The sequence below is a fragment of the Nansenia antarctica genome (assembly GCF_963989245.1).
Source record: "Nansenia antarctica genome assembly, chromosome: 20".
Taxonomy (NCBI): Eukaryota; Metazoa; Chordata; class Actinopteri; order Argentiniformes; family Microstomatidae; genus Nansenia; species Nansenia antarctica.
Window position 1 is genome coordinate 14064730 of NC_137693.1, and position 14845 is coordinate 14079574.

Genomic DNA, 14845 nt, shown 5'->3' on the forward strand with positions numbered 1-14845 from the left:
TTTTTGGAGCCACTAGATAGCGGGCCCGAACATAATCAAAGGCTAATTTAAGTAATTGATTGTTTAAAAATGTGACACGTTCTAATGCTTTGACGTTTCTTTCGACTGTACACATCGCTAGTCAACTAACACAGCTTGTTTTGTGAACCTGCTAACAATGTAAAGTAGTGTTCTAGTTAACTAGGTAGCTGTCCAATCCATTATGTTGCAGTATTTTGGCTTGACTAGCGAGTTTGTGTTGTGATTCTCAACAACGTTGAAACGTAGTTTCACACTTTTCCATATTTTTGAATAATAAATGTGTGGACTGACGATGTAGCGTAGCCTAACTTATTCTAATAATGATGTAACATAGTTTCATTCTGATAATTATTCCCCCCTCCTCCCAGACAAGGTCACATTATTATTGGATTGGTTGTTTGCGTGCCGGGTGAAGTTAGCCAAACATTTAACCTGCTAGCAAGAGAAACATAATGTCACTCTCCAAAGGTCTAAAGAGGAAAGTTGACGGTGGAAACAGGGCATTTAAAGAGGAATGGACAGCGAACTATACGTTCATCCTACCTGGTTTCATCAATGCAAAGCCGTTGTGAGAGACATTTTCCGTGCTCACAATGTTCCCTTTCTATACATGCGAGTCGTCCTTTTCGTCAATGAATGCGATAAAGACGCACGAGAGGAATCGATGGATGCATAAAAACCTTGAGAACTGCCTGTGGATTAAAGTGACGTCAATATCACCAGATATCAAGCAAATACTGACCGATGGAAGATGCTTTTTGTTTGCGCCGATTTTGTTTTCAATGTTTTTCAGAAAATTAAACAGAATTTGCGTTGTTACTGTTCATATGTGTGTTGCAGTCACATATACGTAAACATTACGTTTGAATGGCTTACTGAGCTCGTGTTATTTTGTTCAAACCACACACGGTATGTCGGCTATTTCAGAACCGTGACGCGTTGTCCACCTGCTTATGATTCACTCTGAGGGGTTCAGCGTCAGTGCGCTTCGGTGCACCTTGCTGCCTGATTGTCTGTCCCTGTGTCATTCACTCTCAACATGGATAAAAGTACAATAAGCATTATTCAGGTGGAGTTCGATTCTCTATTCGGACATTATAGGCGCTATATGTGGGACTGTCGGTCCGATATTATTATAAAAAAAAAAAAAAAAAAAAAGTGGATTCTCAAAATAATCTGCTGGTCCAAATATTATTGGTGACGGGCCAGCAATGGCCCACGGGCCGCCTATTGCCGACCCCTGCTATAGAGTATTTTAAATGAACATTCGTAATGTAGTCTAGTCTCTGATGTTCATGGTCAACTAAATCAGGCTATTTTGTGAAACAAATAATGTTCCCGAGCAGCCTCGCATCTAACGCTAGCTTCGAACTATTCATAGCATAAACGTTGGTAAATGTCACAAACGACACAGTATTGGCAGGGGGAAAGAAGGGGAGTAAAATTTTTATTGACAACTTACATGCTGGAAAAACATGCAGCTAAAATTCAGGGAACATTTGGACAATAAGAGACACAACGGAGCTGTGGTCGCGTGGTCTAATTACAGGGCAATATGCGCGGGGCAAAAATAATCTATTGCCTCTCAAATCACCACGAACAGAACGGCGGAGGTACGGGTAAACAGGGCACACTTTTTCTTTTTTTTATGTTGCCACCCTCTAGTTTTCGGTGAAATTACGTCTTTGTATTGAGCGACAGTGCGTGTTTCATGCTTAAAGGGAATTATTTTCACCGGACATTATGACCGAAGAGGTTTAAATATGTCGGACTTCAACATATTTTACCGGACAAAGACCGGTAATTACCGGTTAACGGAAACCCAGGTACTGTAGAAGGATCTAGATATGGGAACCGTGTTCAAACATCTAAACATCATTCAAGCATCATTCAACCCCTGCGTTGACCATCAAGCCCACAACTTCTGGCTGACAATGCACCCCTCCTCTAACCTCCTCTATGACCTCCTCTATGACCTCCTCTATGACCTCCTCTATGACCTCCTCTATGACCTCCTCTATGACCTCTATGACCTCTATGACCTCCTCTATGACCCCCTCTATGACCTCTATGACCTCCTCTATGACCTCCTCTATGACCTCTATGACCTCCTCTATGACCCCCTCTATGACCTCCTCTATGACCTCTATGACCACCTCTATGACCTCTATGACCTCCTCTATGACCTCCTCTATGACCTCCTCTATGACCTCCTCTATGACCTCCTCTATGACCTCTATGACCTCCTCTATGACCTCCTCTATGACCCCCTCTATGACCTCTATGACCTCTATGACCTCTATGACCTCCTCTATGACCTCCTCTATGACCTCCTCTATGACCTCCTCTATGACCTCTATGACCTCCTCTATGACCTCCTCTATGACCTCCTCTATGACCTCTATGACCTCCTCTATGACCTCCTCTATGACCTCCTCTATGACCTCCTCTATGACCTCTATGACATCCTCTATGACCTCCTCTATGACCTCTATGACCTCTATGACCTCCTCTATGACCTCCTCTATGACCTCCTCTATGACCTCCTCTATGACCTCCTCTATGACCTCCTCTATGACCTCCTCTATGACCTCCTCTATGACCTCCTCTATGACCGGAGGAAACCACAGGAAGTCTGATTGTGGACTAGAGATCAGGACTAGAGATCAGGACTAGAGATCAGGACGTCATCTCTCACTGCAACAGTTCAAACACATACTTCCATTCCACGTTTGCGCTAAGCAGCTAAAAGCCCACAGCAGGAGCAGAGAGACAGAGCAGAGTGTTACTGACCGGCCTGGGTTTCTTCTGCGGGTGTTTCTTCTTCTTGCCGTAGGTGTGGGTCAGACCCAGACGGGGGTTGTTCTCCTGGTCTGACTTGTGGTGGTGGTTGTGGTGGTGGTGGTGCTTGTGGAGGTGGTTCAGCTGGCCCGGGGTGCTGTGGTCCAGGCTCAGACCGTTGGGGAACTTGGGGGGTTTCTTCTTGTGCAGCGGTCCGGCTTGGTTGTCCCTGCGCTCCTGGGGCTTCAAGGTCACGTCCTTCTGGAAAGACAAGTGGAGGACGCGGTTACTATGGTTACACTGAGACAAACCATATCTTAATAGCTTATTGTCACTGACTCTTGTAATACAAACAGATACAACCTGAAATAGTTTGCCTCTTAAAGTGAGAATCGAGCCACACACTATTGCTTGGGAGCAAATGATTTATTGAAATACAAACTAGGGATGGACCGAAAGTTCAGCCAGTCTGAACATTTTGATTGGTGACTTGAAATGACACATGAAATGAGGAAATATTACGTAACATAAAGTATATACAATTTCAAACACGTCATTTTTATAATAATAATTTTACATTTTACACAAATAAGCATGAATAAAAAGCTACATTTATTTCATTTATGGTACAAAAACACTGCCGGTATGCAGTATACGGTAATTTATGCAGTGGTACAAAAAATTGCAAAATAAATCCCTAATGTATCCCTAATACAAACTAAGATTTGATCAGTCCTCTCTACCTGAGAAAAGGAGCTTGCTATGATGATTATCAACGCTACAGTTAAAAATAGACCTAGATACTGAAATCACTACGAACACCGTTCTCCACTGAGCACTGCTCAGAGTGAACATTCTCCCCTACTGAGAGCCCCCTGTGGGGGGTTGTTAAACACTAACAACACCTTACATCTACGTAGATTGTCACCGGAGACTCTCTGGGAGGAGAGCAGAACTTGTGTGTGAGTTTAACCAGATATCTGCTACTGAGCAGCACACCATCAGGGCTCACAGAGCCGTGCAGGGGGCAATCTGTCAACACTCTTCTCCTCCTAACATGGGCCCTTCCTACAGTACACTCTGCAATAGCTTCAGAAAACACACCTGTAGATGGAGTTGGTGGTGCCAGCCACATGATCTAAATATCATATATATTTAGACAGAGATTGGGTGATCACCTTCTTCTAAACCAGTTCCTTTGCTATTGTAAAGCATATAGCCTAGTACAGGCCTACATATAGTACAGGCCTACATATAGTACAGGCCTACATATGAATGAATGAATGAATGAAAGCATTTATTTCGAACATGTGTAGAGAGAAATAGTTATAACAACAAAAGACAAAAACAAAAACAAGAAAAAAAAAAAAAAGAAAAAAAAAAACAAGAAAAAACTAAACAAAACAAAAAAAACACTATTTACTTCACATGTCCGAAAAGGAGTAGGAAGAAGCATAAGCTTATTTAATCCTACCCCTTCTCCAATAAACAGAGATTCATAATTAATAATCAGCAGTTGACTTCAATATAAATATAATAAAACATTTTTTTTTATTAAATCAAATGTATTTACATATTTACATATTGACCAACAATAGAAAACAGATCATGTAAATAAACAAATAATCTGTGAAAACAACAACTATCAAAGCCCTTCTTCCTCCTCGTACCTGGTGAAAACCATGTTTTTATACCGCTTTTTGAACTGGGTCATGCTTGGACACCGCTTTAGCTCCACACTCAATCCGTTCCATATAGTACAGGCCTATATATAGTACAAGCCTACAGGCCTCTCCCATCGATGTCTATGATGTCCTATTGTTGGGATGGTATTTAAGGACGAGGACAGGTTAAACCTATGAGCTCCGGTCTCCCGTGTGTCCTTGACTTATGGTTAAACTTCCATTCGTTTACTACAGTTTGTTTATTTCAGATGCTTCTTTGAAACTATTAAACTGGTTCATTTGTTGACACTCATTCATTTCTCATTTCTATTCTCATTCATGGAAGGTTGTGGACTAGATAAAGGCTCTGCTAAAACAGCACACCATTGTGAGCAGGTTATCACCTACTGCACAACATGGGACCCCATCAGTGCACATGGTCAAGTTTAGACCATTGGAAGGGCAGCCAATAGGGCACATCCTCTAATTTTGCCACTCAAAAGGGCACTTTAGTGCGACGTCTTTCAACTGTGGGGGCACATGGTCAAGTTTAGACCATTGGAGGGGCACCAATAGGGCATGTCCTCTCATTTTCACCACTCAAAAGGGCATTTTTGACACTCAAAAGGGCACTTAAGACAGACGTTTTTCAACCGTGGGGGCACCAGGAGGGGCGGGCGCCCCCCCCTGCCCCCTCCCCTGAGTCCGCCAGTGGAGTCAGATATAACATAATGTAACGTATGGTAGGTGATCATGTGACCGCTAGTATGTAGAGTCCACTGAGGAATGAACGAAGGTCTTTATTTTTAACCTGTCCAGTACTTTGTCTATCCTAGAGGGAGGGGGGGGGGCAGCTGTGTACTGCAGCTGTCCAAGGCTAAACTTATGGAACAAATCAATTCCATGATGTGTACAGGGGACTCGTTTGGTTCAATTCCCTGTTGCAACAGGCTGAAGAGCCTCTGGTGTCACACCCTCAGTAAGGACCAGACCTCTGGTGTCACACCCTCAGTAAGGACCAGACCTCTGGTGTCACACCCTCAGTAAGGACCAGACCTCTGGTGTCACACCCTCAGTAAGGACCAGACCTCTGGTGTCACACTCTCAGTAAGGACCAGACCTCTGGTGTCACACACTCAGTAAGGACCAGACCTCTGGTGTCACACCCTCAGTAAGGACCAGACCTCTGGTAGAACACCCTCAGTAAGGACCAGACCTCTGGTAGAACACCCTCAGTAAGGACCAGACCTCTGGTAGAACACCCTCAGTAAGGACCAGACCTCTGGTAGAACACCCTCAGTAAGGACCAGACCTCTGGTAGAACACCCTCAGTAAGGACCAGACCTCTTGTGTAACCCCCTCAGTAAGGACCAGACCTCTGGTGTCACACCCTCAGTAAGGACCAGACAGGCAGTCGTCGTGACGCCTCAGTACGGAGGTACAGTCGTACAGTCACTGCTAAATGACAGATGTGAAACTACCACGTCTGCCCTAATGACGTGACACGGCCCTGGGAAACCCAGAGCGCTGACAACAAGTGTGCTGCATGGGGCAGGTTCCCATGCCCAGGTTTCCTCATAGTTACCCTCTGGACTGTTTGTATTTATGGAGGCTGAATGCAACCACTTTATAATACTTTAGGGTTAGGGTTAGTATTTAAATAAACATTTTTTGTATTAATTTAATACATTAATAAATTAATAAATTAATTAAATACTTAAATGGGAGAGGAGAGGTAATGTGGAGGTCATCCGGTATTCATGTTAGGGACCCTCTGCAATTCTCTGTCACTCTCTCTCTCGGCTGTGTTTCCCCCTCTCCTTTCAACTCTTCCTACAGTATTTCACCCCCTGGGTTGTTTTGGCCTGTTGAACTCACAGGGCTGCCCTAGCGTTGGCCATGCCTGGGCACCTTTGTCTGCCAGGTTTGGAAGGAGGAAGAGGATTCTTAGGAGGAAGGAGGAAATAGAGGGTTCCATGTTTATTTTATTTTACATGTTTATTTTAGCCTTGAACAGAATACACTTAAAGCTTAATTTTCAATCACTTTGAGCCAATGATCAAATCAGTAGAGAGCTAACCAATTTCCTATCTATCACGATCCATCACTTCAAGTACTACACAGGACAGATTGATTCAGATGTCAAACCAGCAGTTAATCTCTCTCCCCCCCCCCCCCGACACATCACTCCCCCATCATACAGCACACAAAGGGGCGGTAAATCCATCTAGAGGAAGGAGAGAGGCAGCATGGTGGAGTAGCTTGAGAAAGAGTGCCCTCCACACCTCTCAATCTTCATGATAGTGCTATTACAACTGTTGCTGCAAGTTTAGGACTAAAACATGATATTCACAAGTTTCAGTGATATTGCAGTTCACCAGTGGGCTACTACACACTGACAGGTAGAGCAGTGCAGGAGCGTAGGGCTTTAGTAGGCTGAGTATAACACTGACCGGTACAGCAGTGCAGGAGCATAGGGCTTTAGTAGGCTGAGGAGAACAGGCCTGGTGGGTGTGCTGCCTCTGATTCACACATCCATTGCAAAAGTCTAATTTTCAACAACTGCATGCGTCAACTAATCGTGTTCTCCTTTGTCTCCTACACACATCCAACACAAACAATGCAACATGACAAGCATTGTCCGCACAGAGAAATTAGTGGCAAAGTTAAGAGGGGGTTGTGAAGTGCCCATTGTTTAAGCTTTCTGTGTGGTTCTAAGCTTCTTAACTAATTGGTTGCCTCTATTGTAAAACGTATGTGCTACGTTCTTATAACAGTTGAAGGACAAATTCCAGATACATCATTCTCTGTCAGGACAGGGTATGGAATTGAATAACAGAACAAATCAGTTTACATGCTGAAAAGACTCCTCAAAGTGTTTCATTATGTGAGAGTGAGCCTGTTTCAAGGCAATTCCAACATAGTTGCAAAGTTTGACGAAAAACTCCATGCACAATTCCAACAACAAAATAATTAAAAATAACATTTACTTGAAGCACTAAGCAGATTCAAAGTTTAGTAACGGAATTACCATAACATCTCCCTGGGTTATGATAAACAGTATATACTTAACAGAGGCAACGGTAACAGAATGATAGAAACAGAATGACTGCATGCATCCCCTACAGAAAATTCCCTAAGATTATGTTGAACAAGACTGCCAGAAAAAGACTAAATTACTATACTGCTTGTTCCAGTCCATTGATTACAGTAAACACAATGATCTTTCAGTCACCTGTGAACTTATGTAACCCTCCCTTCTATAAACACAGTGTGGCAATACATTAAAAAGAAAAGATCTCTCTTTGGAACAGAAGAGCAGGCGTGTGTTTGGTTAGGACTGTTCTTCTGCTACTCCCCTTGGAAAGCCGTCAAGTCTCTCTTTTTTCCCTTTCCAGAGGATTTCAAAACTCAGGTTTCGAAACTCACCTCCCGCTCAGCTTGGCTTCACTGCTCTAAAGTCACTGTCTTACAGTGTGCTACACTTTAAAAACACTCTCTCTGCGCCTCCTGGCATTTTGGAACGCTTTGAGGCGACGGGTGTGATCAAACGACAGCTTGTCAGGCCTCAGCCTGCAGCACAGTGAAGTAGTTACAGCTGAGGGCTTGTCAGCAGGGCCAAACAATAGCGTAAGTGCGCGTGTTAAAGCCCTTTTTTAACAGGCTAACTTTCAGTGTTATTAGGGCTAGTTAAAGGAGCATGACGTCAGTGTGAGTGAGAAAGACCACCCACACACAGTGAAGGCCTGTTTAATGAACCAGGCTGCAGGAGCAGCTCCAGACATCAACTGTACCAATGAACTGATTGCACTGATAGTGTTTATGTCTTAATGCACTTTGTATTTATGTGGACATAAATAAAGCATTTAAAATGTGTGTGTGTGTGTGTGTGTGTGTGTGTGTGTGTATGTGTGTGTGTGTGTGTGTGTGTGTGTGTGTGTGTGTGTGTGTGTGTGTGTGTGTGTGTGTGTGTGTAACAATAAACATGCTGAAACAAGACAAAAGCAGATGATAAAGATTTCCAAATGAATTAACACTAATTACACTTGTCAAGTAGAATCCCTCATGATCAAAGCTTCTAGCCATAAATTAGAACCAACCGTCTGTTTTGCGCACAATATTTGTCAGTCAATAAAACACACAGCATCACTCTCTTTTCACCTCACGTGTAGGCCTATTTATTGCTCTGCTGCATTTGCCTGGAGACAAAGCGATAAGTAAAACCAAACTTCCCATGGTTCAGTTCAGCCGGTCAGCGGCTCTTCACGGACATGCTCTCCCTTTAGGCGGTGGGCCGAAGCTGTCTATCTGCTTTCGTTTGTGAAATGATCGATCTACAACTACAGACTAGTTGATTTTTTCATATAAGCTAAATCGGGTTTTTTGGAACATGTTTCCGTCAGTTGGTAGACGTTGGTCGATCAACGTTTTAAGAAAAGTAAACTTACGATCCATAAGTTAATAAGGAGAATGATTGGGGCTACTATGCCGCTAACCAATCAAAACCCGTTAAAGCGTCACCTGACTTGACGTCTGCCAATGATATTCCTTCAAAATACGGAACTAGGAAGTAAACAACGTATTATCTGGAAAGACGAGAAGACTGAGTTGTTTCGGATAACTTTACTGTCAAGTAATGTTTCAGGTAAGATTTGCACGTCATACTAATTCATATCACATATTAATGAACAAGTCCATGTCATGTTGTGTCAATACAAACATGTTCTAATATGCTATTTTAGTGAAAAATCCAACCAAACGTCACCCGCGATTGTGAAGCTAATGAATTAACAAGCTAGTTATCTAACTTTAAAGGGTACAATAGCTAAGTTACCAATGTCAACTATGTCTATTCTCAATCATTTCAGTAATAATTGTGCCAAATTGGGACCAGTAACATTAACTTGTGTGTGAGTACGTTACAGTATATGTGTGTGCAAGCATGTTTTTGATATTGTCAATCGTCTCACTTTTACGAGGTGAGCTGGTAAGACAAAACCCAGACTAAATGTATCTTCACTTGCCTTGCCTATAATTGACGAGACTAGACAAAGATTCAAGTGTTTAGAGAACATTTATAACACTAGTGTGTTTTCGCAGTGCAAACACAGACACGTGTCTGTACATGGTAGGTTGTTAGATTTGCATGTGCATCTCCCTTTCACACATTTAGTTTTTTTGCAGGAGCAGTATACAAGCTCTAAAACTGAAATATTTGTCCCGTCTGCATATTATGCACTGGGCGGGAAGAAGATGTGGTTTTTTATTTAGGCTGAACGTAGTGGTAGTCTTTGAGCGGAGAAGTCTAGGCTTTGGTGGTGTATCATTTTCAGTTTGACCTTCTGCTTCTACTACATTGTAAGGGAGGGGGGGGGGGGAGGGAAGGGAGAGAGAGAGAGACATATGATACTCTATGCATTGTAATAGTAATGCTTCCAAAGTTATAGCCTAGTTTATTTACAACTCTCCTAATCTGTTTCCCCAGGTAACCCCAGATGCTCAGCCCTGGACTGCACTGCACATCTTCTGGACCTGACCTGACAGGGCTGACCCTGACCCATTGATGCCTTGTTCATATCTTGTTCATGTCATATCTTAGCTTGTTTATATCATATTGTTCTTATAAATAACTTATATTGCTATAAAACACACCTGCAGCCTCCTGTACTGATTTTTCCCTTCTCTTGCGGGCTCTTTCAATGTTTCGTATGTTGGCATACTGCATATAGCATTGTCTATGGTAGCCAATATTGTGGTTATAGTGGTTCTCCAGCTGCAAAGCCACAGAGAGTCGTGAGATCGGCCCAGAAGATCACCGGCGCCCCCCTCCCCTCTCTGGAAGAGCTGTACAACACACGCTGCCTCAGGAAGGCCTCCAAGATCTCCAGAGACCCATCCCACCCTGGGAACGAACACTTTGTTCGGCTGCCCTCGGTCAGGCGGTTCAGGACCATGTCCGCAAGGACAAATAGACTGAAGCTCAGCTTCTACCCTAGGGCCATTCAGGCCCTGAACACAGCAAATACCTAGGTTCTAGGCCCTGGACAATCTAGACAATTTGATGGCAGCTACTAGATTGTAATCAAGTGCAATTGATTGATTGATTGAAAACTTTATTAGAAGATTTGCAGAAGTAGGTACATGAAAGTACATATTACATACAAGGTCAACTAACAGGATAAAAACCCAAGAAAGCCACTGGCTTATTTCAATTGGGGTCCTTGATTCTCAATTCATGTAATACAGACAAAAAAACTAGTACTATCTACAAGATAATACAGACAAATAACTATTACTATCTACAAGATAAACATCCATCCATCATGGGAAGAACAATACAACAAAACATAAGGTATGTACAGCGGGTAGGACAGGTGGGGACATACACCACAGGTGGGGGCGGGGGACAAAACACAAAGTATGTACAGTGGGTAGTTCGGGTCTTTTAATCTGATCTTTGATTTAGAGGGTCCAGTTACAGATTGCAGCCTCCTGTAAATGTTTTTTGAGAGTGGTTTTGAAGGTGGGCAGTGTTTTGCACTCCTTTAAGATTATAGGAAGGGCGTTCCACATTTTTACTGCATAGTTTGCAAACGAGTTTAACCCCTTGTTTGTGGTGCAACGCGGTTGAACGTGGTTCGTGGAGCTTCCTCTGGTATTGTACTGAAACACAACTGTGAACATTTCAAACCTGCAAACTGCGACACTTTAAATGAATGTGCAATAATACTATGTGCAATATGACAACCCTCGGGTACATAAGGTTCAGAGATAGGAAATGTTAGGATATGTATAGCATAGCATAGAGTACAGCACAGTGTTTTATTTGTATAGTATAGTATAGTGGATAGTGTATATAGCCTTTATTTATGTAAACCAGCTCTTTTCCCTTCTTGTTTTTAGTATTTTTTTTCCTAGCACCAGGGGAGCCCCCCCCTCCCAAATATATATAATACCTATAGTTATATTTTTTTTATTTTTTTTACAGCCCTTTCTGCAATTTGGCTTTCTGCAGTGTGAATATTCACCCACTGTAGAGAACAATGTACAAATTTGGTCCAACTTGCATCTGAAAATGTTGTAATATTGTCCGTTCGGTTTGTTAAATGCATACAACACTCCATAATTCATCACATCTCGTTATTTCCCCGCGGTTGCTAGGGTTAACATCCAGTCAGTTGCTAGGGTTAACAGCCATTGTTTACATTTCGGGGTCCTAATGAAGCCGTACTCAAATTCTGATTGGTTTATCAACTAGAGCGACCAGCGATGTGCCTGAGCAGACAGACTATTAAAAAATAACTTTGTGAAAATCTCCGACATAATACAGCTGCAAACAAAATTGTTATAGACTTAAGAGAATTACTTAATATCGTATGTAAGAGATCGTTTACTCTGTAGATGGAAAAAGATAAACTTCGCGATAAACGCATTCGGCCCACCACCTACTTCATGAGAGACGTTACTGAAATATATATCCACTACTCAGTAGGGGTGGAACGGTACGGGTCCTTCGGTTTGTTTCGCCTGTGAACCGAACGAATGTGGCGTTCTTTTACCCACTGCACAGCACACGTGCAGAACTGTGTTGTGTGTTGGGCCAAAGCATTAACAACAAGTGTGTTGAAGTCACCTCAGCCAGTATACGCACACGCCACAGAGAGATGGTCAGTAGTGGTCTGCTGTGGTTCTGAATTCGGTTGTTAAGTCTGATGTCACGCGTGACATTTAGCAATTTCCGGGTCCAAATAAAAAAATCCCTGCACCAGAGTACCAGTGTACTAAAGTGGTAGAATGACAGTTCAATTGTTTTTTAGACTCAGATCTATTTATACAACAAGGGACACAGCACTTTCCCGTTTTTCCCATATTGTCAGCGTCTTTGAGCCTCGGAAAATCGCTATTACAAATATAATGAATTATTATTATTACTGCAGCATTTCGAAGAGAGCGCCTCAGCCAACGTTGGACCCGGAAACACGTCACGACTTAACAACCGAATTGGCATAAGAGTAAACTCCTCGCAAGCCAATTTATCTTAACGTGAAGGCATGGTAAAATAGCGTTTTGGGTATCCTTAATGGAATCTAGGATCCGAGATGATCGATTGTCACACAGGGATGTGCAAAGCATTGTCAATCATTACTAACCGTGAAAAGTATTTTGGAGTCAGACATAACGTAATGTTAAGATGAGTAAAGCCCAATTTATTCTTCTGCGTCGAATTTACGCACGGCTACGCCGTAGCCTACGCAAGGGCTCTCCCAATTTATAGTTCTGCGTTGGTTGGTCTGCGTCGCATTGGTCGGTGTACTCATAGCGGCATAATAGCGGTTTTTTTGTTATGCTTGTTGTAAAGAAAATGTCTATAATGCATTGAAATTACATTAAACTAAGATAATATGATGGTTATCATAATTTTTCAAATCTTTATTAATAAGTAATTACAGAAAAAGTAAATGACATTTCTGTCATGGCTATCGCATTTTGTCCTACGAGAGAGTTGGAATCATGTCGGAATCATGTGCTACCAAGCGGACCAATCACAGTGCTTACGGTCTGCGTAGGCACTGCCGCGTAGTTACATTTTTGGAGAGGTGCGCGTAGGCTACGCCGTAGATTTTACGCAGAAATATAAATTGGGCTTAAGTTGGTCATGTGACCACTTGTATGAGTTTATTAGATCATGTCCATGACTGTTAGAAATAATCACTGGGAATAAATGTATGTCTTATGTTTGACCCGTCATCTATTTTCAGTGTTTTATTTTCATATTATATAGTGTGTTTGTTTGACATCAAAAGTTGATTGTGTGTTGACGTTTCGACAGTGCAGGGAGGGTACAGCAATTGAGCTGTATTCGGTTTGTGGGTAACGTGGGTTCTCATAGCAAACGAATCACTGCCGTGGAGCGATAGCAAGCGTGTAAAAGTGTTTTTATAGCAGCAGTCCATACTCAAACTCATGTTGAAAGTAATCGAGCCTCGTTACGTAGTTCCCTCTCGTCCGCATTTCAGCCAGTAAATCATACCAGCCCTTTATACACAAGCACAAACTACAGCTGTCCACCACCTATCCAAGGTCTGCTATCGCTCTCATGACTGATGGGTGGACATCTAGGGCCACCCAGTTATTTAACAGTAACTGTGCACTACGTAAGTTACTATGTAACTTTATTATACAAGTACAGTACAGTTCAAACACAGTAAACCACTGTTTAATAATAATGGGCAAAAAAAAGAATATATATACCGGTATATATATTTTGTGAATTTTTACCCTGCTGTACCGAAAATGTCCCTGGAGCTGACTTAAAAACCGTGGTACGTACCGAACCGAAATTGTTGCGTACCGTTACACCCCTACCACTCAGGGCTGGGGCTGCTGATCCATGCTATGTTGGGAGGCAAAGACAAGGCTCTGCTCTGCTTAGTCATGTACTACACAGCATATCTAAACCAGGAGCGGTATAGCAAGGCTAGCATAGAGCCAGACATAAAGGCAGCGGAGAATTCCTCCAAAGAGCAAATCATTGCTTGTAAAGGTTGAGTAGGAGAATGCTGAACAACCATGACTCATTCCCAGGGAAGGGAGACCGCCACAAAGGAACCGCTCACAGACGTCTGCATGGAGAATGTACTTGACTCTCTCCTAACCCTTAAATAAAGACAGAGAAACACACCCTGATAACATCAACCACCTGCACTAAGTGTCTCAAAATGTTCTAACAGCTTAAAGCCGTTAAATTAACTCAGGCTTGAGGGGGAACTGCTCACTGGAGCTGTCTAGAATGATACCCCCTAAGTTAATTTCCACTGTATCACATTCTAAAGGTCTCTCCGGTGTCTGTGGTGAGCCGGAGCGCTCCAACTCTGCTAGTGAACACTTTTAAGTGCAGATAAGACAACGTCTCGAGTGTACTGACGCAAGGGTGTCTGAGGCCTCTACAGTGGGCAAGAGGACCAGTAAATGACCCCCCTCCAGACACACCATCTACAAGGTGTCTCTGTCTTTGTCTGTCTCCCATGTTTATGACGGCACTTGCAGGCCAATATTGGGCTTAGCAGCAGATTTCAAAACATGCCAAGCAAGCTCACACACACACACCTACACACACACACACACAGTCTGGACAATCTACTGGCACGTGCCTTATCACAAGAAAGACAAACACATTTTGTTCCCTCTGTTGAGACAAACAGAACAGGAAAAAGAGAGACGGGATCACAGGATTATCCTCTGTGCAGTGATGTGTTGTCCTGATTGTGTGATTGTGTGTGAGTTGTTGAACAGCAAACTTATGGTGAGTTAATTTCTCTCTGCGAGCCTCGCAGGAGGAGGTTTGGAGATGGGGAGCCCAGATCTGAACCGTGAGGCTC

The 14845-nt window shown here is 42.8% G+C and overlaps 1 protein-coding gene across 1 annotated transcript in view; it reads right to left on the bottom strand.

Moving 5' to 3' along the window:
* Positions 1-14845, bottom strand: part of auts2a (activator of transcription and developmental regulator AUTS2 a) — a gene marked incomplete at both ends in the record, with an annotated part of 391514 nt that overhangs the window by 306326 nt on the left and 70343 nt on the right. The window contains one exon of the mRNA XM_080549804.1: positions 2815-3063. Coding sequence (XP_080405930.1) covers positions 2815-3063 — 249 coding nt within the window. The remainder of the gene's footprint in view (positions 1-2814; positions 3064-14845) is intronic.